The sequence below is a fragment of the Hyla sarda genome, chromosome 3 (genome assembly GCF_029499605.1).
Source record: "Hyla sarda isolate aHylSar1 chromosome 3, aHylSar1.hap1, whole genome shotgun sequence".
NCBI classification, from domain to species: domain Eukaryota; kingdom Metazoa; phylum Chordata; class Amphibia; order Anura; family Hylidae; genus Hyla; species Hyla sarda.
In genome coordinates, this window is record NC_079191.1 from 258,517,292 (window position 1) to 258,543,751 (window position 26,460).

At 40.1% G+C, this 26,460-nt stretch overlaps 1 protein-coding gene across 1 annotated transcript in view; it reads left to right on the top strand.

The window, feature by feature from the left end:
- Nucleotides 1-731: 731 nt before the first annotated feature.
- Nucleotides 732-26,460, top strand: part of RSPO3 (R-spondin 3) — a 78,756-nt gene continuing 53,027 nt past the window's right edge. Inside the window, exon 1 of the mRNA XM_056566490.1 lies at nucleotides 732-1,523. Coding sequence (XP_056422465.1) covers nucleotides 1,427-1,523 — 97 coding nt within the window. The 5' untranslated portion in view covers nucleotides 732-1,426. The remainder of the gene's footprint in view (nucleotides 1,524-26,460) is intronic.

The following is a 26,460-nucleotide window of genomic DNA, read 5'->3' on the forward strand; positions in this document are numbered from 1 at the left end:
TAATGCACATGCACTCTGGTAGTGTGATCACCCTTAAATAAAAGCAGTTAAGAAAAGTGTCAGCATAGCCATATAATGTGTGAAATGTATTGAGAGACCACAAGAAAGCTGAGAAGGACAGTGACTGATCCAAGCACAGTGCACACAGGGCTGTTCTACACGGCCGCCGTTCACCTATAATGATGAAGTTACAAGCCAGATGTGTTCTATTTACTTTCCCATCCAGTGAAAGCATTGTGTGAGTATGTGTGTGTTTCCGTGTACACACACAGATGAAGCAGAGCTCAGTTTTTCACTTGGCACAACTCGTGCTGATCAAATACTTATCAAGTTGTGGTTTTGCACAGGACTGTAATTAAACCTGCTGCATTATCACCGTCCACTTATACTACTCTCATCTACTTCTACAACTGCACGTATAAAGAGGTCTGTTCTATACAGTTATTCGGAGTACTACAGGTACTGTATGCTCTATGTAACCTATACGCTGCAGTTATAAATCTCACCCCTTTCGCTCTATAGGATAATTTGTCCCAGAGCACAGACTAGGACTGGCTTCCCTTTGCACTTTTCTTTCCCCCAAGCACTGCCCACATCCCATTGTAATTGACTTGCACACTTAATCTTCGGCTTTCTTTTAAAGCGAGGAGGGGGTGTGTGAAGAGGGATAGGGGGAGGTTAAGTCACTGACATCGGTGGTGTAGAGAGGGGAGTCTGACAGAAGCAGCCAGTCTTATAGAGTGCAGTCCAGTGAGAGTAGGCAGTCAGGGGGAGGCAGATGATTTACAGTAACCTATACCAGGCACTCTGGCCTCAGAAAGTCTACAGGGTCTATGTGTTGTGATAGCTGAGTACATATGGTATATAGGCAGACTACCTTCTGATGCATCATTACTTTATTTCTGGTTGGATCACTGGAGCACAGAAGAAGCTTGGATGTTATATATTCTAGCACCAAAGGATCTTCTGCATGACTTTACCTGGTGGGACATCTGCTGAGGTATCCCTAACATTTATTAATCAGGAACCCTGGATGTTAGATGGCTATAGGAAGTATTTCACAGAGGAGGTGAGTGTTTCTTGGAAACTGACAGATGATCCCACCTGTGTGCTGGAGTTATCTAGTCAAGAAGACGTCTTCCTCGGACCTCTGCTACCAGCATAGTCTTTGGCTGTAGGCATCATGCTACCTGCATCCCATCCAGGGACTCTATCTGCTGACTTGGCCACATTCATTGTAAGGTACTCTACCTATCTTACAATGCACAAATAGTCCCTGTATCCTCCTGTTTCACTAACTGTCCTGTCCACTTACCTACTGGAAGTCCTTGTGGATTGTGTTTGAATCATCGGGAAGAAGAAGAGACCTGAAGGACAATCCACTCCACACTGAAGAAGTTAGGGGGGAAATCATTACAAGGTTACTATGCAATTGCGACTGCTTTCTTTGTGTTTGATCATTGTGAACTTCTTGGAATACATTGAAAGTCAACACATCCCTAGAGGGAGGCGACATCGAAGAAGTAAGTGTCACTGCTGGTGCGTGCAAATATTCACCTGTTCTTGAGTGCTGGGTCCTTCCTCTATTATTTGTTCAGCTAAATCCTAGAGAAGTGATGCACCTGCCCCGATAATAACTATCTGTATGTGTTCATCTTTAGTGGAAGCAACCACTTCACAAAGACTATCACTCTATTGTCAGGGAAAGCTGCTCATTCCACTACCTGCAGCTATTGTATCAGGGTATCTGCATTTCAGTGCATAATATTAAAGAACCTGCATACTTGAGATCAGTATTATTATTATTATTTTTAATATATGTTTTCAACCTAAGTGATATTACTATAAAGTACTCTCATATACATGGGCACACTATGACATTTCCTAACCCTGGTCCTTTTTGTATCTAAACTCACAGGTATAGAACACAAAGTAATGAAATATCTTGTAATTCATTTATGGCTTTAAGATAAAAGATTCATTATATTGTAGATATAGGATTTACATATAGTTATAAGTGAGTATTCTATATAAATGAATTCTATAGACTGTCCAAGTACTGGACCACAAAAAAAAACTTACTTCTTGCCCAGATCTAAACCCATCTTATCACATACAGATGGAGCTTTTCTTTGTCTTGTTTTGACTGAGCTGGTTAATACGGGAAACATATACAGTTTCACCTTCTGACCGATGGATCTATGCAATTTAAACTGAGATTAAGCCCAGACCACACCAGTGGCAGGCAGCATCAGGGGAAGGAGGCAGCTCTGTTTCTACTTCCATAAACTCCTGCACACATAACTGCTAAATATTGGCTTGCATGCTGTAACTCTACATACTTCATTAACTATTATCTAGATGGGTTTCCTTCTATGGCCAAGATACTGATTTCAAGAGAAAGATCTGACAGCATCCAGAAGTGCAGAATCTGTTTATTGAGGCACCAAGAACATAAATGCAGCAAGATACTGATTTGTCCTCAGACTCTGATTAAATATGCTAATATCTTATCCTCATCCAACACTATCAGTGTCTTGTAATGACTCTGTCTATATACACAGCCCCAAGCAGGATACATACACCAAGCCAGCACTCATCTAGTTAAGTTTATTTGCTCAGCTAATCATTGGTAATTAGTCTGTAATTGGAATGTCTAGAAAATCCTATTAAGAAGATCCAAGCCTGTAACTAAGATCCCGTCCATATTGTTAGCATTTATCCCCTTGCGTTTTGGGTTTTGACAGTCTAAAACCCATTTCACACATTGTACATGTAGAAATGTATGAAGAAGGCAGAAGAGATTTGGCACAGTTCATTGTGGTATCAACGAGTGGAATCTTTATTGGCCTGCAGGTAATCCCTAGGAATGAAGCCCCAGATAGTTAGATGGCACATTCAGATGTCTTCAATTTGATATTGTCTCTAAGGGTCTATCAATGACTAACTAGTCTTAAGCTTTTAATCTACAAGCACCGGGTGCCATGGCAGATAAGCTCGGCTGGGTTATAAAATGCAGATGATCTGACCAAGTGGGCATCCCTTTATCAGTGGGGACATATGTTCCTGTAATCTGATTGTGATAGCGATAAAGGGGCTTGAATGCACTTTCCATGTCTGGAAATACCTAGGGGGAATATTTCATACATATGGGATCTCTCCCTGAAATGACAGCACATAGTAGCGACTGTGCCTATGTGGCCATGTGTTCTCCTGACTCTTACTAAACTACCTCAGCAAGAGAGCTTAGTGCGTTACTGCGAAAGTACTTACAGATGGTCCATGAAGGTTAGAAAGTGTCTGCCATGCAGCAGGCACCAGCAATGTGATCAAATCTCCAGACTTTTCCTTATGAAGCGTTTGTAGCTGCAATGTGTTACAGATGATATAGAACTGCCTGTGTCCAGCAGATAAGTCACATTGTAGCCTCCACACCAACAAGAAGGGAGAGTTGTGGTCCACTACTATATAGATGCAGTATTTACCAATACAAAATACACATTCAACTAGATTCAACTAAATGGGGGCTGTTTATTTAGCCATTACTACTTTACTATACTTAAGCATTGCATGTTGTTGGAGCTCCATAGTTATGGCACTTCATAAGGAAAAAGTGCTTCCCTATAGTCACTTAAAGTGCATATGGGTAGATAGAACGATAGATAGGAGATAGATAAATGATAGATAGATAGATAGATAGATAGATAGATAGGAGAAAGATAAATGATAGATCGATAGATAGATAGATAGATAGATAGATAGATAGATAGGAGATAGATAAATGATAGATAGATAGATAGATAGATAGATAGATAGATCGATAGATAGGAGATAGATAGATAAATGATAGATAGATAGATAGATAGATAAATAGATAGATAGATAGATAGATAGGAGATAGATAGATAGATAGATAGGATATAGATAAATGATAGATAGATATACAGATAGATAGACAGACATATATTAGACAGTTTAAGCTTGAAACAAAGGACTTTGCTCCTTTATACTGTGATCCACATAAGTCCTTAGATGACATCTGCAACAATTGTCAGAGACATATATAAAGAATAATGGGAAGAATTTATATTAGGGAAAATGTTTTAATTCATTCGAGTAAGAAATTTTTTTTATAGAGTGATATAGGCTACAGCATATTGGCTGAGCAGGTAAAAGGTTCAGAGTTATATGGTGAAGACAACCTACCTTTTCTACTATAGAATGCCAAGTTATACAACTTTTAGAAATTTGTCTCTATGCACTCATTGTTTATCAGGAGTTCGTGGCCATATTCTGAAAGTCCTATAGAATGTCACTATGCCTTGCAGAACAGTGGTTGCTATAATGTGATCAGAATAATGAATTTTGGATTGTGCTGGGAAAAATTGAACACCACTCCACCTTATACACGCATTGAGCGGCATACAGTGTTAAGACAGCACCTCCAACCAGCCTATGACATGCTACTGTAATTGGTGTCTAACCCTGCGTATAATATGTTGGCTTTTGAGCAGTCATCCAGAAAACCATACTATCTATCTATCTATCTATCTATCTCATATCTATCTATCTATCTATCTAATAGCTATCTATCTATTTACCTTTCTATCTATCTACTCTATCCAATCTATTTATCTATCTATCTATGTTATATTGCATATCTATCTATCTATCTTTCTATCTTTCTATCTACTTCATCAAATTATATATCTGTCTTTCTATCTACTTCATCTATTTATCTGTCTTTCTACCTATCTACTTCATCTATCCAATCTATTCATCTATCTAATAGCTATCTATCTCATATCTATCTATCTATCTATCTATTTGTCTACCTTTCTATCTATCTACTCTATCCAATCTATTTATCTATCTATCTATGTTATATTGCATATCTATCTATCTTTCTATCTTTCTATCTACTTCATCGAATTATATATCTGTCTTTCTATCTACTTCATCTATTTATCTGTCTTTCTACCTATCTACTTCATCTATCCAATCTATTCATCTATCTAATAGCTATCTATCTATCTCATATCTATCTATCTATCTATCTATCTATCTATCTATCTATCTATCTATCTATTTGTCTACCTTTCTATCTATCTACTCTATCCAATCTATTCATCTATCTGTCTACCTTTCTATCTATCTACTCTATCCAATCTATTCATCTATTTAATAGCTATCTATCTATCTACCTTTCTATCTATCTACTCTATCCAATCTATTCATATATCTAATAGCTATCTATCTATCTCATATCTATCTATCTATCTATCTATGTTATATCTCATATCTATCTTTATATCTACTTCATCTATTTATCTCTCTGTCTTTCTACCTATCTACTTCATCTATCCAATCTATCTATATATCTATCTGTTCCCACAGTAAATCTTTTTGTATCATGTCTATCCTGAACACTACCACTCGCTCATCTATTCACAACAACTCATGAGATCCTGTAGAATTCATTCATGTAGTAGAAATATTTGCCAATGAAATCAATGTATTTTTCCTCTTTAGATTTTGCTCTGGACATTACTTATCATAGATGCACTTTTTCTTTTTTTTTTCATTATTTTGAAATTACTCAGAATCCATTTTACAACACATATGGAGAGTACGCATGAGAAGAAAATGGAACAGAAATTGTTGAAACTTTTCTCGCTACTGTCCTTAAACTGCATGACCAACCAGAATGGAAAAATTATGCAATACTTTCCATTATGCGTCTTTTACTGCCCTCTAGTGGCTCATTTATGGGCACGGATAAGTACTACTGAAGCTATAGTGAAGCACTGCTATATCTATTTATTTTAATTTATTTATAGACATGTGTATCGGTTATTGTTAAACATGTCTGCCATCTCAATATATATGTTAAAATATACATTGTACATATTTATTTTTTATGGAAAAATACCCGCAAAAGGCCACTGTAGAATGAGATATACAGAACCATTTTTATAGACACATTATAGGTACATTCACCTAAATCCCTATTGCTTGTTTAGACCAACTTGCAACCGTGACATTAGTGGCACCAGCACCCATATGGTGTTTTTCCAGTGTCTCACATGCGGATGATACAATTCAGCAACTTCCATTAAATGGAGTTGGGGTCAGGTTGATAGAAGGGCGTCCTTGCGCACATTTTTATGGTGATTTTGTGCTATCAGGACTGATAGCTCTGCGTCTCAGACAGAACAGGATGACCATTTGACCCTTGTTTGCATAAATTAGTACATACATTGAACTTATCACCACTCATTGTTAGCTTACATAAGCAAAACAACAAAGTAAAGATAAGAGTCTGTATTGCCATTGTAGGCTCCATGTTTATCTCATAGTAATTACCTTGATTGTTGTATCTGAAGCTAAGCATGTTTTATACAGGGCTCCCAAGACTAGTTTTAACGCAGTGTTTCCCAACCAGTGTGCCTCCAGCTGTTGCAAAATTACAACTTCCAGCATGCCCGGACAGCCTTCGGCTGGTAGTTGTAGTTTTGCAACAGCTGGAGGCACACTGGTTGGGAAACACCATTTTAATGGCTGTAGAAAATACAATGAGAATTATATTTACTGACTGCAAAGACTGTATTAACTCTTTATGGAATATTCTGATTAACTAAAATTGTTCAATAAAATAAAAAAAAATAGAAGGGTGATTGTTGTGGCACAGAGGGAGCAGTCATGCTCCTTGAAGCTTGCAGAGGTCCAAAGGTCCATATGCCACATACAAAGACATCAGTATTAGAAATGGCATGTGAAGCCTATGAAGACTATACCCTGAGCACCCCTCCACCCTTTCATTTTTTACGAACCAGTGTGATATAACATTAAGTAGTGCCAAATAAGTTAACTACGTTTGATCAGGTATCATCCAGCAGACAGTAAAGGTGGACATTGCGTTATTACTATGAGCGTGCAAGAAGGTTTGCTGTGTCAGTCAGCGTAGTGTCCAGAGCATGGAGGCGCTACCAGGAGACAGGCCAATACATCAGGAGACATGGAGGAGGCTGTAGGAAGGAAACAACCCAGCCGCAGGACCGCTACCTCCGCCTTTGTGCAAGAAGGAGCAGGAGGAACACTGCCAGAACCCTGCAAAATGACCTCCAGCAGGCCACAAATGTGCATGAGCCCACTCAAACGGTAAGAAACCGACTCCATTAGGGTGGTATGTGGGGGTTGTGCTTACAGTTCAACACCGTGCAGGATGTTTGGCATTTGACAGAGAACACCAAGATTGGAAAATTCACCACTGGCACCCTGTGCTCTTCACAGATCGAAGCAGGTTCACACTGAGCACATGTGAGAGATGTGACAGAGTCTGTAGACACCGTGGAGAATGTTCTGCTGCCTGCAACATCCTCCAGCATGACCGGTTTGGCAGTGGGTCAATAATGGTGTGGGGTGGTATTTCTTTGGGGGGGGGGGTGCACAGCCCTCCATGTGCTTGCCAGAGGTAGTCTGACTGCCATTAGGTACAGAGATGAGATGCTCAGACTCCTTGTGAGACCATAAGCTGGTGCGGTTTGCCCTGAGTTCCTCCTAATGCAATACAAAGCTAGACCTCATGTGGCTGTAGTGTGTCAGCAGTTCCTGCAAGAGGAAGGAATTGATGCTATGGACTGGCCCGCCCATTCCCCAGACCTGAATCCAATTGAGCACATCTGGAACATCATGTCTCGCTCCAAACACCAACGCCACGTTGCACCACCACAGACTGTCCAGGAGTTGGCGGATGCTTTAGTCCAGGTCTGGGAGGACATCCCTCAGGAGACCATCTGCCACCTCATCAGCAGTATTCAAAGGCGTTGTAGGGAGGTCATACGGGCACATGGAGGCCACACACACTACTGAGCCTCATTTTGACTTGTTTTAAGGACATTACATCAAAGTTGGATCAGCCTGTAGTGTGGTTTTCCACTTTGACTTTGAGTGTGACTCCATATCCAGACCTCCATGGGTTGATAAATTTGATTTCCATTGATAATTTTTGTGTGATTTTGTTGTCAGCACATTCAACTATGTAAAGATGAAAGTATTTCATTCATATCTAGGATAGGTTATCTTAGTGTTCCCTTTATTTTTTTGAGCAGTGTACATAGGGGGAGATTTATCATTGCTTTAGAGCATGTTTTTTGTCTATGTTTTGGCGCAATTCAGGCGCAATCAGCATATTTAGAAACTTTTATGCGTCTTTTGATATAGACAGTTTCACTCTTTTTGCCAACCCGTAGAACTTTTGCTTTTTGACTATACAATGGTCACGTATTTATCATTTGAGACTTTTGTCAAAATTTGCTATTTTGTGTGCAAAGCTACTTTTGTAGGTGCAAAGCTACACCACCTACCAGTAAGCATGAGAATCACTTCTACCTTCCACAATTAAACCTTTAAAGGGGTACTCCGGCGCTAAAACATCTTATCCCCTATCCAAAGGATAGGGGATAAGATGTCTGATCGCGGGGGTCCCGCCGCTGATGACCTCCATGATCTTTCACGCTGCACCCCATCACCATCAGCCCCCGGAGCATGTTCGCTCCGGGTGTGAAGACTGGCGATCACGGGGCCGGAATATTGTGTAATCATGGCTCCGCCCCCTTGTGATGTCACACTCCGCCCCCTCAATGCAAGCGTATGGGAGGGGGCGTGGCATAGGCTTGCATTGAGGGGGCAGAGTATGACGTCCCACAGGGGCAGAGCCATGACATCACAACATTCCGGGCCCGTGATCGCCAGTCATCAGACCCAGAGCGAACATGCTCCGGGGGCTGATGGCAATCAGGCATCTAACCCCCTATCCTTTGGATAGGGGATAAGATGTCTTAGCTCCGGAATACCGCTTTAACCTCTTGTGGGTGACAGCATCCCACTCCCCTTCTATGACACACGATCAGAAGATAAGCGCGGGTCATAGCTGGGTGGTCCTGGCAGCTATCTGCCACCAGGGCCCATCTCTAATGCCAGACATCACCGATCACGGGGATGCCCAGCTTTAACCCCTTAGACACCGCAATCAAATTTGATTGTAGTGTCTAAAATGCAAGTAAAAATGTCCAGGCAGCTCTGTGAAAGTAAGTAAAAACACCTAATATGCCAAATTCAGGACCCGGGAAAGAGTCTACTTCCCTCCCTCACAAGTGTCTAGAAAAAGTGTATGTGGTAGAGCTTTTCCCTTCACAGCAGAGCTGCGCAAAATTCATCATCCTGCTGCATCTTCTTGATAAATAAGATGCACGCTTGTCAAACCCACCACCCAAATAAACGAGGGAAAATAGCTCTACCGTAGACATTCTTTGATAAATCTGGTCCCAAATCTTTAGATCTCCTGTAATCACTTGAACAGGTATGGATGACTGAAAGAAAGTCTAGGCATATTAATAACACTTTGTCTACTTGACACTGTAAGTGGCTAATAAGAAGCTACAAACGACAACAAAGTACTGATTTTAATACTCAAAAACTTAAAGGGGTACTCCGGTGAAAACCTTTTTTTTTTTTAAATCAACTTATGGCAGAAAGTTAAACAGATTTGTAAATTACTTTTATAAAAAAAAATCTTAATCCTTCCAGTACTTATTAGCGGCTGTATACTACAGAGGAAATTCTTTTCTTTTTGGATTTCTTTTCTGTCATGACCAGAGTGCTCTCTGCTGACACCTCTGTCCATTTTAGGAACTGTCCAGAGCAGAATATGTTTGCTATGGGGATTTTCTCCTGCTCTGGACAGTTCCTGACATGGACAGAGGTGTCAGCAGATAGCACTGTGGTTGTGACAGATAAGAAATTCCAAAAGAAAAGAATTCCCTCTGTAGTATACAGCTGCTGATAAGTACTGGAAGGATTAAGATTATTTTATAGAAGTAATTTATAAATCTGTTTAAGTTACTGGCATCAGTTGATTTAAAAAAAAAGTTTTTCACCAAAGTATCCTTTTAAGCTTGTTATTTTGGGTTTTTGCTCTTTTTTATTTTATTTTATTTTTGCAAATTTGGGAATATAGCCAATGGTCACCATAAAGAAAAGGATCAGAATGAAGTTGATAGGCTTAAACCTTGAAATATTTAACTATTGCCTGTATTTCCAATATATGTCATTTGGGTTTCTGGTATACTGAATGTTTACTGGGTTGAGGAACATTTAGATTAAATGAATAAATGAAAAAGCACATATCAATCTTACATCTCATGAAATACTTATCTTTACTAAAGCTGGCCATACATTTCAGATGTTGGCTGAATGGTTGTTTGGCCAATAGCAACCTTTATCAACAAACTATTTCCATGTACAGTCGCATGCTCAGCTTAAAGGGAGGAGGAAGCTGTTGCCAGACATATCTGGCATTGACTTATCTCCCTGAGAACCAAAGAATTGGGCATGTTAAAATACAATCTTTCTCTGCTCCATTATCTGCCGCGAGGGGGCCAAGGGGCTCTCATACACATTAGATGGTCAGCTGGTCTCCTCTAGTTCAGTCAACCTTAATCTATAAAGTGTATAACCATCTTTATAAATAAAGTGCATTGTAAATCAAAATCCATTAAAGGAATTTCACAAATAGAGTAGTCTACATAACCTGGACAGTGGCAGTTGTAGATATTTTTTGGAAAGGCAACCTTGATATCTTGTTCAATCCAAGAGTCCTGTTCATAAATTAAAGAAAATAATACAATTTAAAAGAAATAAAGCTATAATTCATCATGCCACTATTCCCATTACTCATGTTTGTGAAACAATAAGCACATTTAACTTTCATGGCTCAAAATGATCCTGAAATAAAGTGCTCATATTTTAAACAATTAAAGATTGTGTTAGCTGGAACACAGCAAGGGAAGGTGACTTCTAAAGATCATATCTAAAGGGCTACATGTACTTAGTTATACATTGTACTCATGTATATGAGATTTTAGAAATCTACCTATTTACTTGACCCCTTGTTTATGTTCATCAGTAATATGGAACTCGGAGCCTGCAATATGTCTCTTGTTTTATACAGAGGCATTCTCACATGCTGCAATGCTAGGGGCAGGGCCGTTTGAAGGAATTTGGGGGATGCAAAATAGACATGGAGACTCCCTCCCCACCATACGCACGCAAAGTATATACAGGAACCACAGCATAGCCATACAGTTTAACCCCCAACCCCTCCAGTAGGCAGGTAGTACCCCCAGATAAACCCCCTCCCCCCAGTAGGCAAGTATTACCCCCAGATTAACCCCTCCCCCCAGTAGGCATGTAGTACCCCCAATTAACCCCCCCCCCCAGTATGCAGATAGTACCCCCAGATTAACCCCCTCCCCCCAGCAGGCATGTAGTACCCCCAGATTAACCCCCTCCCCCTAGTAGGCAGGTGGTATCCCCAGATTAGACCCCCTCAGTAGACAGGTAGTAACCCCAGATTAACCCACTCCCCCCAGTAGGCAGATAGTACCCCTAGATTATCCCCCTTTCCCAGTAGGCAGGTAGTACCCCAGATGAACCCCCTCCCCCAGTAGGCATGTTATGTTGTACCCCCAGATTAATCCCCTCCCCCCAGTAGGCAAGTAGTGCCCCCAGATTAACCCTCTCCCCCCCAGTAGGCAGGTAGTACCCCCAGATTAGCCCCCTTCCCCCAGTAGGCAGGTAGTACCCCCTAGATTAGACCCCCCGGCTGGTACCTGTGCTGCTGCAGTTGCCAGGAATTCAGGGCAGAACCTTCCCCAGTCCCCAGATAAGGGCTTGCACAGCTACGCGTAACACGCAGTAATGATGTTCACGCACATCACGCTCTCAGAATACCTAGGGCTGGCATCAGGACGTAGTAACGCTGGCCCTTCAATTCTGGGAGCGTGACATGACGTGAGCGAACGTCAATACGAGGCCGACACGCGTAGCTGTACGGCACTTAGCTGGGGGCGGGGACATCCTGAGTTCCCGGCAACTACAGGTGAGCCGGGCACACATAATAGGAGTCGGAGGCCGAGCGGCTTTAGTCTCTGCCTCCCGCTCCAGGCTCTTGCACTGCTGGCCTGGCCAGCCGACAGGGCGAGCTACCAAACTAGGATAGGAGCAGGAGGACAGCCTGGCACAACAAGCACCAGCTCTGCTCGGTGCCCGCCCGAAGTAATTGCTTGGTTTGCCTGTCCTGTAGTGATGGGCCTGTCTAGGGGAGAATGTGGTGGCCTCACAGATGCATATTATGCCTTTATTTTTAGTATTAGTCTGACATTTTTCTTTCTATACGGTACAATTTAAAACTGTATTTGCCAGTTTTACTAAACATGTGGGATGGTGTTGATCATCATTCTCCTTTATTTTTTTATTTCAATAACTAGACAGTTGTTGCCATGGTACCATTATAAGATTGAAACTGTCGAGACTTTTGAAATTCAGAAATAAAGGGGTACTCTGATACTTTTGGGATTTCTTCTCTGTCACGACCACAAACCACCAGAGCAGCATATGTTTGCTATGGGGATTTTCTCTTGTTCTGGGCAGTTCCTGACATGGACAGAGAGCACTGTGGTCTGACAAAAAAGAAATTCAAATAGAAAAGAACTTCCTGTGCAGTATACAGCCACTAATAAGTTCTCGAAGGATTAAGAATTTTTTTAATAGAAGTCATTTACAAATCTGTTTAACCCCTTAAGGACCAGGCCATTTTACACCTTAAGGACCAGAGCATTTTTTGCAATTCTGTCACTTTAAACATTAATAACTCTGGAATGCTTTTACTTATCATTCTGAGATTGTTTTTTCGTGACATATTCTACTTTAACATAGTGGTAAATTTTTGTGGTAACTTGCATCCTTTCTTGGTGAAAAATCCCCAAATTTGATGAAAAAAATTAAAATGGAAAATGGATATTCAAAATAAAAAAAATTTTGTTCACATATACAATATGTCCACTTTATGTTTGCATCATAACATTTATGAGTTTTTACTTTTGGAAGACACCAGAGGGCTTCAAAGTTCAGCAGCAATTTTTTACATTTTTCACAACATTTTCAAACTCACTATTTTTCAGTGACCAGTTCAGTTTTGAAGTGGATTTGAAGGGTCTTCATCTTAGAAATACCCCACAAATGATCATATTATAAAAACTGCACCCCCCCAAAGTATTCAAAATGACATTCAGTAAGTGTTTTAAACCTTTAGGTGTTTCACAGGAATAACAGCAAAGTGAAGGAGAAAATTCAAAATCTTAATTTTTTACACTCACATGTCCTAATAGACCCAATTTTTGAAGGGGTAAAAAGGAGAAAATGTTTACTTGTATTTGAAACCCAATTTCTCTCGAGTAAGGACATACCTCATATGTCTATGTAAATTGTTCGGAGGGCGCAGTAGAGGGCTCAGAATGGAAGGAGCGAAAAATGGTTTTTGGTGGGCATGTCACCTTTAGGAAGCCCCTATGGTGCCAGAACAGCAAAAAAAAAAAAACACATGGCATACCATTTTGGAAACTAGACCCCTTGGGTAACATAACAACCTGAACCTGAATACCCCACAGGTGATTCACGACTTTTGCATATGTAAAAAAAAATTTTTTTGTTTACCTAAAATGCTTGGTTTCCCCAAAATTTTACATTTTTAAAAAAGGTAATAGCAGAAAATACCCCTGAAAATTTGAAGCCTAATTTCTCCCGATTCAGAAAACACCCCATATGGGGGTGAAAAGTGCTCTGCTGGCGCACTACAGGTCTCAGAAGAGAAGGAGTCACATTTGGCTTTTTGAAAGCAAATTTTGCTCTGGGGGCATGCCACATTTAGGAAACCCCTATGGTGCCAGAACTGCTAAAAAAAAAAACATGGCATACTATTTTGGAAACTAGACCCCTTGGGGAGCATAACAAGGGGTAATGTGAACCTTAATACTCCACAGGTGTTTCCCGACTTTTGCATATGTAAAAAAAAAAAAAAAATTTTTACCTAAAATGCTTGGTTGCCCAAAAATTTTACATTTTTAAAAAGGGTAATAGCAGAAAATACCCCCCAAAATGTGTAACACAATTTCTCCCGAGTACGGCGATACCCCATATGTGACCCTAAACTGTTGCCTTGAAATACGACAGGGCTCCAAAGCGAAAGAGCACCATGCGCATTTGAGGCCTAAATTAGGGACTTGCATAGGGGTGGACATAGGGGTATTCTACGCCAGTGATTCCCAAACAGGGTGCCTCCAGCTGTTGTAAAACTCCCAGCATGCCTGGACAGTCAGTGGCTATATGGCAATACTGGGAGTAGTTGTTTTGCAACAGCTGGAGGCTCCGTTTTGGAAACAGTGGCGTACCAGACGTTTGTCATTTTTATTGGGGAGGGGGGCTGTGTGGGGGTATGTGTATATGTAGTGTTTTTTCCTTTTATTTTATTTTGTGTTAGTGTAGTGTAGTGTTTTTAGGGTACAGTCGCACGGGCGGGGGTTCACAGTAGTTTCTCGCTGGCAGTTTGAGCTGCAGCAGAATATTTGCCACAGCTCAAACTTGCAGCCGGATACTTACTGTAAACCTCTGCCCATATGAGGGAACATCCAGCTGTTGCAAAACTACAACTCCCAGCATGTACAGTCTATCAGTGCATGCTGGGAGTTGTAGTTTTGAAACAGCTGGAGGCACACTGGTTGTGAAACACCGAGTTTGGTAACAAACTCAGTGTTTTGCAACCAGTGTGTCTTCAGCTGTTGCAAAAGCTACAACCCCCAGCATGTACAGACAGTGGAAGGGCATGCTGGGACTTGTAGTTATGCAACAGCTGGAGGCACACTACTTTGGCTGGGGATTGTAGTTATGCAACAGCTGGAGACACACTGGTTTGCTACTTAACTCAGTGTTTCACAACCAGTGTGCCTTCAGCTGCTGCAAAACTACAACTCTCAGCATTCACCGACAGCCAACGGGCATGCTGGGAGTTGTAGTTATGCAACCAGCAGATGCACCACTACAACTCACAGCATGCACTTCAGCTGATTCCATAGAAAAAATGTGCCTCCAGCTGTTGCAAAACTATAAGGGAATGCTGGGAGTTGTGGTGGTCTGCCTCCTGCTTTTGCATAACTACAGCTCCCAGCATGCCCTTTTTGCATGCTGGGAGCTGTTGCTAAGCAACAGCAGGAGGCTGTCACTCACGTCCAACTGCTGATCCACGCTGCTTCAGGTCAGTCCCTTGGGGCCCCGAGCCCAACAGGGATGTCGGGGATCGGGGTCCCCAGCTGCCGGGGTCCTCTTCCCGCACCCGATCACGTCCTCTGGAAGAGGGGCGGATCGGGTTGCGGGAGTGACACCTGAAGCAGGTGCCCTGATTGGTCGGCTGGTAAACCGGCCGACGAATCAGGGTGATTGTGAGGTGGCAGCAGTGCCACCTCACCCCTGCTGAGACGGCCCCGATCAGCCAGTAATTCCGGGTCAGCGGGTCACTGGAGACCCCATTGACCCGGAATCCGCCGCAGATCGCTGGGCTGAATTGTTCAGCGATCTGCGGCCATCGCCGACATGGGGGGTCATCATGACCCCCCTGGGCGATATGCCGCGCTGCCTGCTGATCGATATCAGCAGGTATCGGGCACTGGCTCCGCTCCAGCTGGCTGCGGGGGGCCGGGAATGGACAGGACGTACTCCTACGTCCTCGGTCCTTAAGGACTCGGAAACGGGGGCGTAGGAGTACGTCCATTGCCCTTAAGGGGTTAACTTTCTGGCATCAGTTGATTTAAAAAAAAAAAAAAAAATTTTCACCGGAGTACCCCTTTAAGTTTACGTCTAGACTTACAAATTTAACATGACTTTACGATCTACAGTACCTGCACATTCCTACTTTGGATGCTACAGTCTACGCTTCTTAGCCACATCCATCTATCCTCTTTAGCTGCAAAAATGTCCTTCTTTTATTACATATGTATTGATTTACATAAACTGTATATTTACTGGGCAAATCTTAAAGGTTTGAAATTCAAGCTGAATGAATACATTAAATATTGCTAAAAATTGGAAATTATTATTATTATTATTTTTTTGCATAATGAACCAGAAGTGCACGTTATTGAAATTTCAAAGAAAAACTGCCATTTTAAATGTGTTATACTTACACATTTATTTGAATCTACGCTTCTTAGAGTCCATGCTTTAGTACCAGTAAAATAGCCAGTACAGCATAGAACGTTACATGGTCGGATAGAAGTGGTAAGAGGGTGCCTAAATGTTGACTTACGTTGGTATTTTCTTAATTCTGCCGTCTAATACAAATAGACACAACATATAATCTTGGATATGCTAAAATTAGGATCCATTATTTCAAGTGTGAATATGTATTTCCTAAATTTTATTTGAGCCTTTCTAGTACATTCCAAAGCACCCAAATCGGTGTCCCGGAAGGCGTCTTCCAGACATAGTGCGGCTAGAATGTGCTTTCCAATTATATCATTCCATGTCCACAGACAGAATTTTGGTTTCCAGAATATCCTTTGCAAATTATAATGATGTGGCATCTTCAAGACCCAGCTGGCGCTACTTAGTATGCCATCATAGGCTTTCATAGCTGGACATACTGAAAATATGAGTTTGCTACAAGCCTATCTGTAGCTAAGCAGTAGACCAAATGTTTAACTTAAGAGGCAGAGTATAATAAATACCAATATTATTGTAGTTGTAATTACTTTACATAAGCAAGTGCTCAGAAACCTCTCTCTTTAGACTTACATTTTGTAATGTTAATGCACATAATCCATGTGTGCAGATCTTTTAATGCAGCTGGATTTTCAAAGATGAAATAGAAACTTGGAACAGATTTGCAGTTCATCTACAAGAATTACAAACATTATGAAAGTCTATAACAATTTTGAGAAAGTAATATATGGAAAATGCCTGTTAAGTATAGCCATCTACACATCTATGCTTCATATTTTGGACCAAAATTTTTGTAATTCTGTAAATCAGGGATTTAGGACACAAACATAGGAGACTTGTCCATAAATGGAGACAAAGAATACTAGATATGTCCTGCTTGCCTGACCTTTCTTCTACTATGATCTACAGAACTTTTATGAAGGATTTATTATGAAAACATTATCAATTTCTGTTTATCTATTACGTTTTCAAAAAGTACACATATACTAAGCTACCATACAAATGAATACATTATAAAACATAACTAAGATTGTTTAAATGTTACCCTTCACTGGAAAGACATTTATCATTATCTATATTATATTGGTTTAAAACCTGAAAAAGGTTAAACATTCTTAATAGTGCAGGTAAACAAATTACACAAGCCAACAATACATCCAGCATGTAACATTGCAGCAAGGGCTACTTTTGTTCCAAGTACTGTACATGCCATTGGCAATGTGTGTTTTCATCAAGGACCTGGCTATTGTAACAGTCTCAGATGTCAATAAACTTACAGGGAACACTATCTCCTGGGGTAAAATGGCTGTCACATCAATAAATTCCAATCCAACTTGACAACATAGGTTTGAAACTAGCCACATCCAGTTTTATTCTACAAAACACAGCATGTAGGTCATAGGTCACATAACACTTCCAAAATAAATCCTAGCCGTCTGGCCTTTAACTAACATGCAGCCTAGTGCTCCATCCCACAAACACCATGTGTGTCTCATATAAGTCTTGGTTTTCCCTTGACTCCAGCTCACTGGACCTGTCTATCATTTCCTAGTCTTAAAGCACCCTTAAGAGGTTAGGCCCTCTCTTACAGAACCTTGTCAGGTGTCTCCTATTGAGCCTAACTAGCTACAATACGAAAATAACTTCAACATCCAGGTCCTAATCTTGGTTTCAGACCCAAGCCAAGTTGGTAAAAAAATAAATCTTCTGTCTCCATTACCCAGCCCTGGTTACTTAACACCTATTTTAGAGGGCATACACATGCCTCTTCATCAGGTACAATGCCACAGTACCTAAAAAGTTAACCTTGCCATAAAAATGTTGCCCTATAATAAATTCAGTGTGGTACCCTAAAGCTCTACATAAAACATTCACCGGAGTGATCTCTGTCTATTTACAACCTATGTGTTTGCAGCTGGAAAACTGTAAGAGTTACATTGGTATTGTTTCAAAGTAGCCCTAAAAATGAAAGGATCAGGTTTTTTGCTATCATACAAATGTCTTGTCTGCACTAGTTTTCATATATAATACCCAACTCCAGCACAGGGAACCTGGGACATGTTCTCCTTAAAAATATAGAGATGGATAAGATGATGTCATGTCAGAAATCAGAACAGGCACTTGTAAAACATAGTAGATAACTATGCTTCAGAAGCAACACTGTACACTTTAGGGACCACATGGACAAAAACAGTAGTCAATCTGAGGTGGTCACATTTGCCCAAGGACATTTCCAGCGTGTAGTGTAAATGTTTTTTTTTTTTTTGGTACGTGGTATAAATGGATTCCAAGATGAGTCAAATGAGTCCAAACAAATATGTACAGTGGTGTGTAAAATTTTGTGATCCCTCCAAAACATTTTTATAATTCTGCATAAATTTGACCTAATACTACATCAGATTTTCCTTAAAGTAGATAAAGATAAAAAATGATCAAATACCACATATCTGTGAGTCTTAACAGTATGTAAACCTTTGCTTTTATTATCCGGTATGAGCAATAATTGTATCTAAATGTTTCTGAAAACTGCTGATAAGTCTCGCATATCATCTTGGAGGAATTTTAGCATATTCCTCCATACAAGGCAACTTCATTTTGGTGGGTTTGTCCCAGCTCACTTCAGGTCCTTCTACAATATTTCTATATGATTAAATTCTTTAACTTTATTATTCTTCAACCATTCAATGGTAGGATGACTTGTGAGCTTAGAATCATTGTTTTGTGGCGTTAAACTAGTTCTCTTGAGATTCAGTTTACAGACTGATATCCTGACATTTTCTTTCAGAATTTGCTGGTATAATTTATAATTAATAAATAAATAAATAATTAATATAATTCTTCCATCAATAATGGGAAGCCCTCCTAGCCCAGATACAAAAAACAGGCCCAAGCCATGATACTACAGTGTTTCACAGCTAGTATAAGGTTTTAAGGCTGGAATTCAGTGTTTTCCTCCCTCTCCAAACATAATTTCTCTATTTTGTTCTCATTTGCCCACAAAACATTGTTTTAATAAACTTTTGGAGAACAGCAGACAGGCAGCAATGTCTTTCTAGAGTGTCCAGATAATGGACTCAAGAAAGGTCTTTTGTGACCTTGCAGACCATTCTAGGCAATGCTTTTGGCATGATCTTGGATGGTCCACAACTTCTGCGGAAGCTAATACTATAGCATACTTCTACAAATATATGTTGTGCAGATCAAAATTTGATAGATCTTTTTTTTTTATAAACAGGTTGCTTGCTCATCCTGCTTGTCCGCCTGTCGATTGAAAACACCTGACTCTAATTTGACCTTCAAATTATCTGCTAATCCTAAAGGTTCACATACTTTTTACAATTACAAATATGTGATAGAATTTTCCTAAATAAATAAATGACCATGTCTGTTATTTTGACTCTTTTGTTTGATTTTGTTCTCTTTATTCACTCAGTAGGTTTAGGTCAAATTTATGCAGAAACATCATCAATTTTGATGGGTTTACAAACTTTCAAGCACCACTGCATGTATGCCAAGAATGTATCACCTGGATTATTTTTTAAATGATTAGAGCCAAATACTGAAACATCATCTTTTTTGTAATCTATTTCTATTTTCTGGTTTAAATTAGGGGCTGCCATCTTGCTTAAGCTATTTTTAACAGCATTAAGAGATTAGATAAGTAGTCAAGTGGGTGGTTCTACCTAGTGATTGACAACTATCTGTATGCACTGTATGCATACATTAAAGGCTGTCAGTCACTGAGTATGACCACCCACTTGCCTGCTTAGCACAGCATGAGCAAAAGATTTACAAGAGTAAATGACAAGTTATCCAGGAACTTTTCTAACAAAACTATATATCAATCGGCTCAGCTCTTCCAGCTCTATAATGTGCTGCCCACAGAATGGACTGCATTTTCAACATGACAGGTTCACTTTTACTACTAAAACTTACAGTCTAAATGCATTTGGAGATAAAGATTTGTACTATATTTATTTTACTGCTTGTGTTCTTTGGTTGGGGAATTAGTATCTCACATGTTGATCCTTATATACCCCATTGACATAATTCACCTATGGGGATGCAGTAATATGTAGCTCTTGAAAACTTCTACATCTGTGTACTAGGCTTTTGTGTATATAATATAAAAAGTAAGATACATACTGATGGGTTTGTACATTTCAACCATTGTTCCTTTATTATACTTTCCTTATATCACTATAGGTTCTCACACACATACAGGGAACAGTGTATAAAAGTTTGTATACAGTGCATAGTGAAAGTATTCGGCCCCCTTGAACTTTTCGACCTTTTGGCACATTTCAGGCTTCAAACAAAGATATAAAACTGTAATTTTTTGTGAAGAATCAACAACAAGTGGGACACAATCATGAAGTGGAATGAAATGTATTGGATATTTCAAACTTTATTAACAAATAACTGAAAAATTGGGTGTGCAAAATTATTCAGCCCCTTTACTTTCAGTGCAGCAAACTCTCTCCAGAAGTTCAGAGATGATCTCTGAATGATCCAATGTTGACCTAAATGACTAATGATGATAAATAGAATCCACCTGTGTGTAATCAAGTCTCCGTATAAATGCACCTGCACTGTGATAGTCTTAAGAGGTCCGTTTAAAGCACAGAGAGCATCATGAAGAACAAGGAACACACCAGGCAGGTCTGAGATACAGTTGTGGAGAAGTTTAAAGCCAGATTTGGATACAAAAAGATTTCCCAAGCTTTAAAGGGGTACTCTGGTGCTTACACATCTTATCCCCTATCCAAAGGATAGGGGATAAGATGCCTGATTGCGGGAGTCCCGCAGCTGGGGACCCCGTTTGTAATCAGTCCCCGGAGCGTGTTCGCTCCGGGACTGACTACGGTCGACCACAGGGCCGGCGGCGTGTGACCCCATGTGATGTCACACTCCCGTGACCGGCGGCGTGTGACGTCACGCCCCCGCCCCCGTGTGACCCCGTTTGTAATCAGTCCCCGGAGCGTGTTAGCTTCGGGACTGATTACGGTCGACCACAGGGCCGGCGGCGTGTGATGTCACGCCCCCGCCCCCATGTGAAGTCATGCTCCGCCCCTCAATGCAAGCTTACGGGAGGGGGCGTGATAGCTGTCACATGTTTGCTCCGGGGACTGATTACAAACGGGGTGCCGCGAGCATGATCACGGGCGTCCCCAGCTGCGGGACTCCCGAGATCAGGCATCTTATCCCCTATGCTTTGGATAGGGGATAAGATGTGTAAGCACCGGAGTACCCCTTTAAACATCCCAAGGAGCACTCTGCAAGCGATAATATTGAAATGGAAGGAGTATCAGAACACTGCAAATCTACGAAGACCTGGCCGTCCCTCTAAACTTTCAGCTCATACAAGGAGAAGACTGATCAGAGATTCAGCCAAGAGGCCCATGATCACTCTGGATGAACTGCAGAGATCTACAGCTGAGGTGGGAGACTCTGTCCATAGGACAACAATCAGTCGTATACTGCCCAAATCTGGCCTTTATGGAAGAGTGGCAAGAAGAAAGACATTTCTTAAAGACATCCATGAAAAGTGTTGTTTAAAGTTTGCCACAAGCCACCTGGGAGACACACCAAACATGTGGAAGAAGGTGCTCTGGTCAGATGAAACCAAAATCGAACTTTTTGGTAACAATGCAAAACGTTATGTTTGGCATAAAAGCAACACAGCTCATCAGCCTGAACACACCATCCCCACTGTCAAACATGGTGGTGGCAGCATCATGGCTTGGGCCTACTTTTCTTCAGCAGGGACAGGGAAGATGGTTAAAATTGATGGGAAGATGGATGGAGCCAAATACAGGATCATTCTGGAAGAAAACCTGATGAAGTCTGCAAAAGACCTGAGACTGTAACGGAGATTTGTCTTCCAACAAGACAATGATCCAAAACATAAAGCAAAATCTACAATGAAATGGTTCACAAAAAAACATCCAGGTGTTAGAATGGCCAAGTCAAAGTCCAGACCTGAATCCAATCGAGAATCTGTGGAAAGAACTGAAAACCGCTGTTCACAAACGCTCTCCATCCAACCTCATTGAGCTCCAGCTGTTTTGCAAGGAGGAATGGGCAAAAATTTCAGTCTCTCGATGTGCAAAACTGATAAAGACATACTCCAAGCGACTTACAGCTGTAATCGCAGCAAAAGGTGGCGCTACAAAGTATTAACTGAAGGGGGCTGAATCATTTTGCACGCCCAATTTTTCAGTTTTTTATTTGTTAAAAACGTTTGAAATATCCAATACATTTTGTTCCACTTCATGATTGTGTCCCACTTGTTGTTGATTCTTCACAAAAAATTACAGTTTTATATCTTTATGTTTGAAGCCAGAAATGTGGCAAAAGGTCAAAAAGTTTAAGGGGGCCGAATACTTTCACTATGCACTGTATATAAGCAGTACATAGTATCTTTCCAAACCCTCCTGTTATGTTGCAGTCTCCACATGTAGAGAACTGCTATCTTATTCATCTTCTATCAACATAATGGCATAATGTGTCTTTATAGGTAAATATAGTAGAATAATGGCTTGTGAGGATGCTTTACATATGATGCCATCTTCTAGTGTTCATATCACCTACATTCATGTGTATTCCAACCTACATAACAAAAACTATTGTATATAAAAAAAACACTTCTATACGGCAAAAAGAATTTGCTTTGTAATATCTAACCTACGTCACAATGGAATGAAACTGGCTTCACAGGAGAGCAATCCTGACAATCCCTGTTTTCTTTCAGCTACTTAAAGCACTATCATCATAAATCATTACATGATGATTTCCTGTAGTTGCCAAGACTGTAGCAGTGGATCCAAACTTGTCCTCCTATACCAGATAATCTAAACTGTGCTTGTATCTATATGGGAAACAGAAGATGTAACTCAAAATGTAAAATATCTGGATGAAATATCTAACAGATTGTAGAAAATAGTGTCAGTTCTTCTGGTCATCTTTTTATAACCATTTCTACCTTGGTATTAGGAATGTAAAACTTTAACACATGGAATACATAAATCTAGCAGAAAACACTATTTTCTAAAAGTGTATTCAGAAAGGTTGTCCTTAAGGTCTTCTTAGCTTTAGAAACTGAACTACCCTATTGAAACTTTTATGGGAGTGGTGTGGTCATGCTCTGTGACCAGTGCAGAGGCCATTATGCCATCATATTGTTGCCAGCTGTGAGTTATTTTGTGAGGTTACCTACACAGTAGCTTTCACTTTATAAAGATTTTTATTTTAAGGAAAATACCAAAACAGGCACATGTACCAGTTTGGGTAGGGAATGTATTGTATGGGGTTATTACACTTTATCTCTTAATTGTCAATGCATATGAATTGATCAGTTGAAATCCTATAGATAATGAATGGAGGGATGGCTGTGCATTTTACCTGCATTCCCATAACTAGATGGGGTCTCAGCAGTCATAACCCCACTGATCAGCTAGTTATCCCCTTTTCTATAGATAGGGAATAACATTTGATTATTTGATATCCCAGGGATTATCTCATTGGATCATGATTTTTAACTACATAAAGGGGTAGATCTATCTGAGACATTTATGGGATATCTATATTCACCACTGGGACCCATGCTTATTTCCAGAACAAGGTCCCCCCAGCCCCAAATGGCATGGGAGTTACAGACACAACATAGCTCACAAAGCTACACTGTTTATGCTACTCTCATTAACATCTATGCGAGTAACATAAACTATGTAAAACAGCCTGCTCAGCGGTTTTCAGAATCCCAGTTACTACAGCCATGCTAGATAGGACCACAGGCCCTGATTCTAGGCATAGGTGTGGACACCATATCCTGTGGATGTTTGCGATAAGAATACTCCTTCATTTTATTGTGTATTCAACAGAGCTTCAGGGACCCTTGTGCTGACTAAAGCTTCTGATCATGGCACAAGTATGCATTGACACTGGCAGCAACGGGCTTTAAAGGGGTACTCCATTGGAGAACATTTTGTTTTAATCAACTGGTGGCAGAAAGTTAAAAAGATTTGTAAATTACTTCTATAAAAAAATCTTAATCTTTCTAGTACTTCTAAGCTTCTGCATTCTCCACAGGAAGTTCTTTTCTTTTTGAATTTCCTTTCTGTCTGACCACAGTGCTCTCTGCTGACACCTCTGTCCATGTCAGGAACTGTGCAGAGCAGGAGAGGTTTGCTATAGGGATTTGCTCCTACTCTGGACAGTTCCTAAAATGGACAGAGGTGTCAGCAGAGAGCACTGTGGTCAGACAGAAAATAAATTCAAAAAGAAAAAACTTCCTGTGGAGCATACAGAAGGCTTTAAATGCTAGAAGGATTAAGATTTTTTAATAGAAGTAATTTACAAATCTGTTTAACTTTCTTGCACCAGTTGAAAGTTATGTTTTCCAGCAGAGTACCCCTTTAATGGCTATGGCCACGGTCTAGCTTTTTCCATAGTAGTGGATGTATCAATCACATTGATCATCATTTTATTGCCTGAATCATCATTTTGCCTATTTATAGTAGTATCATCATTGTCATAAATACAGTCTATTAGTTATAAATCTGATCCTCTTGTTGTCCAAAAACAGGAATGTTTGCATGAATATAGATATTACTTATCATATGCTATTACTGTTATATGTAAGACTGTTATTACTTTGATATTTGTACTTTTAGTTATCATTTATTTTAGGCATTTGCATTTCAGTATTCTGTCTATACTGTAATAACTCTCTGAGATAAATTGATTCAGTAGCCATACCTATAGTTCTACAGGTTAATACAGGTAAAAATACATACTTGAGTTATGAAAAAGTCATTTACTTCCTTTGACAGTGTGAGCTCTGCTAACTCTCTACATGAACATGGCACAAATTTCCCAGTCATTTCCAGTGATCTATCCTTGTACTGGGTGGGAGCTTTCATAGCATTTTGTCCTACATTTGACAGTCTGAGCTCTGCTATGTCTGTAAATGAATAAGATACAAACTTCAATAGAATGAGAAATGTACAGAGCTCTCTGCTTATACTGGGTGGGAGCTTAGAAAGCACTTTCCTTGGAACGGTTTGCAGCGCTCATTTGTTCAGATGATGTGTTATAAATATTTGTACTTAATCCTTTTCGCTCAAATTAAACAAAGGGTAAGTAGTATCTTCTAAGTGATAACGCTTGTTCATTGCAATGGTTACGCCTGGAGAAAATAGCTTAATGCTCCATAGAGTAAAGAAAAAAAAAAAGCTTAGTGTAAAACCTGTACTGAAGAAAGACAGTGTAGTGTGCAGAAATGTGAGCCACAATGTGTTATTATTAGGAACAATAATTGCAGATGCCGCAGACTGTTATTCTAACTTGTGATGCTTCACGGTCTGCATGAAAAACGTGTTGGTAAATCACAGAGAAAGAATGTGGACATTACCCTTTGAATCAGTTTTGTTTTTTTAATAAGAGGCTTTGACTGAAATCTCAGAAAAGGCATTAAGGACCACTATTATGATTAACGTGCATAGTAAAAAGTATACTCACTACTCATGTACAATTTACCCACAGCTGTTGGAATGCTGCATAAGGGCAGGCAGTAAACATAAGCTCTGGAACACATCAGATCCACTCCATTCTGTGTGAGAACATGTCAAGTGTTTACTGCATGTGACAGGCCCACAGATCAAATAGTAGTGGACTGGGCACATGTCCTTCTCATACCCAACTGTACACAATAGAGCCAGAATGGACAACAATTCGATTAGAGGGGTATTGTGGTAAAAAGTTTTCCTGCATCGTTGGTAGCCACGGGATGAGAATTTTTTATTGTTTCATTTCAGAGAATGAACAATCCTAGTCATGTGATGACCATGTTTTGAGATGTTTTGAGGAATACAGTAACTTTACATTATACAATGAATCTATATAAATATATTTATGTATATATATATAAAACTCAATGTGTGTGTGCGTGTGTGTATGCGTGTGTGTGTATGTGTGTGTATGTGTGTATGTTCCAGCATCACGTTCGAACGGCTAAAGATATTAACATGAAACTTAGTCACATGTTATTTATATGTCCACTAAAAATATAGGATAGTTAATTTAACCCATAACTAACTACCCTCATTTGTGAGGGTTGGGGTTTTTTTTTTTTAAATCCCATGCAAATCCCATGCACATAACTTCCGTACGGCTGGAGATATTTCAATAATACCTGGTACACTTATTACTTATATGTCAAATAAAAATATATGATAGTTAAATTAACCCTTACCCACACCCTTATACAGTGGGGATCAAAAGTTTGGGCACCCCAGGTAAAAATTTGTATTAATGTGCCTAAAGAAGCCAAGGAAAGATGGAAAAATT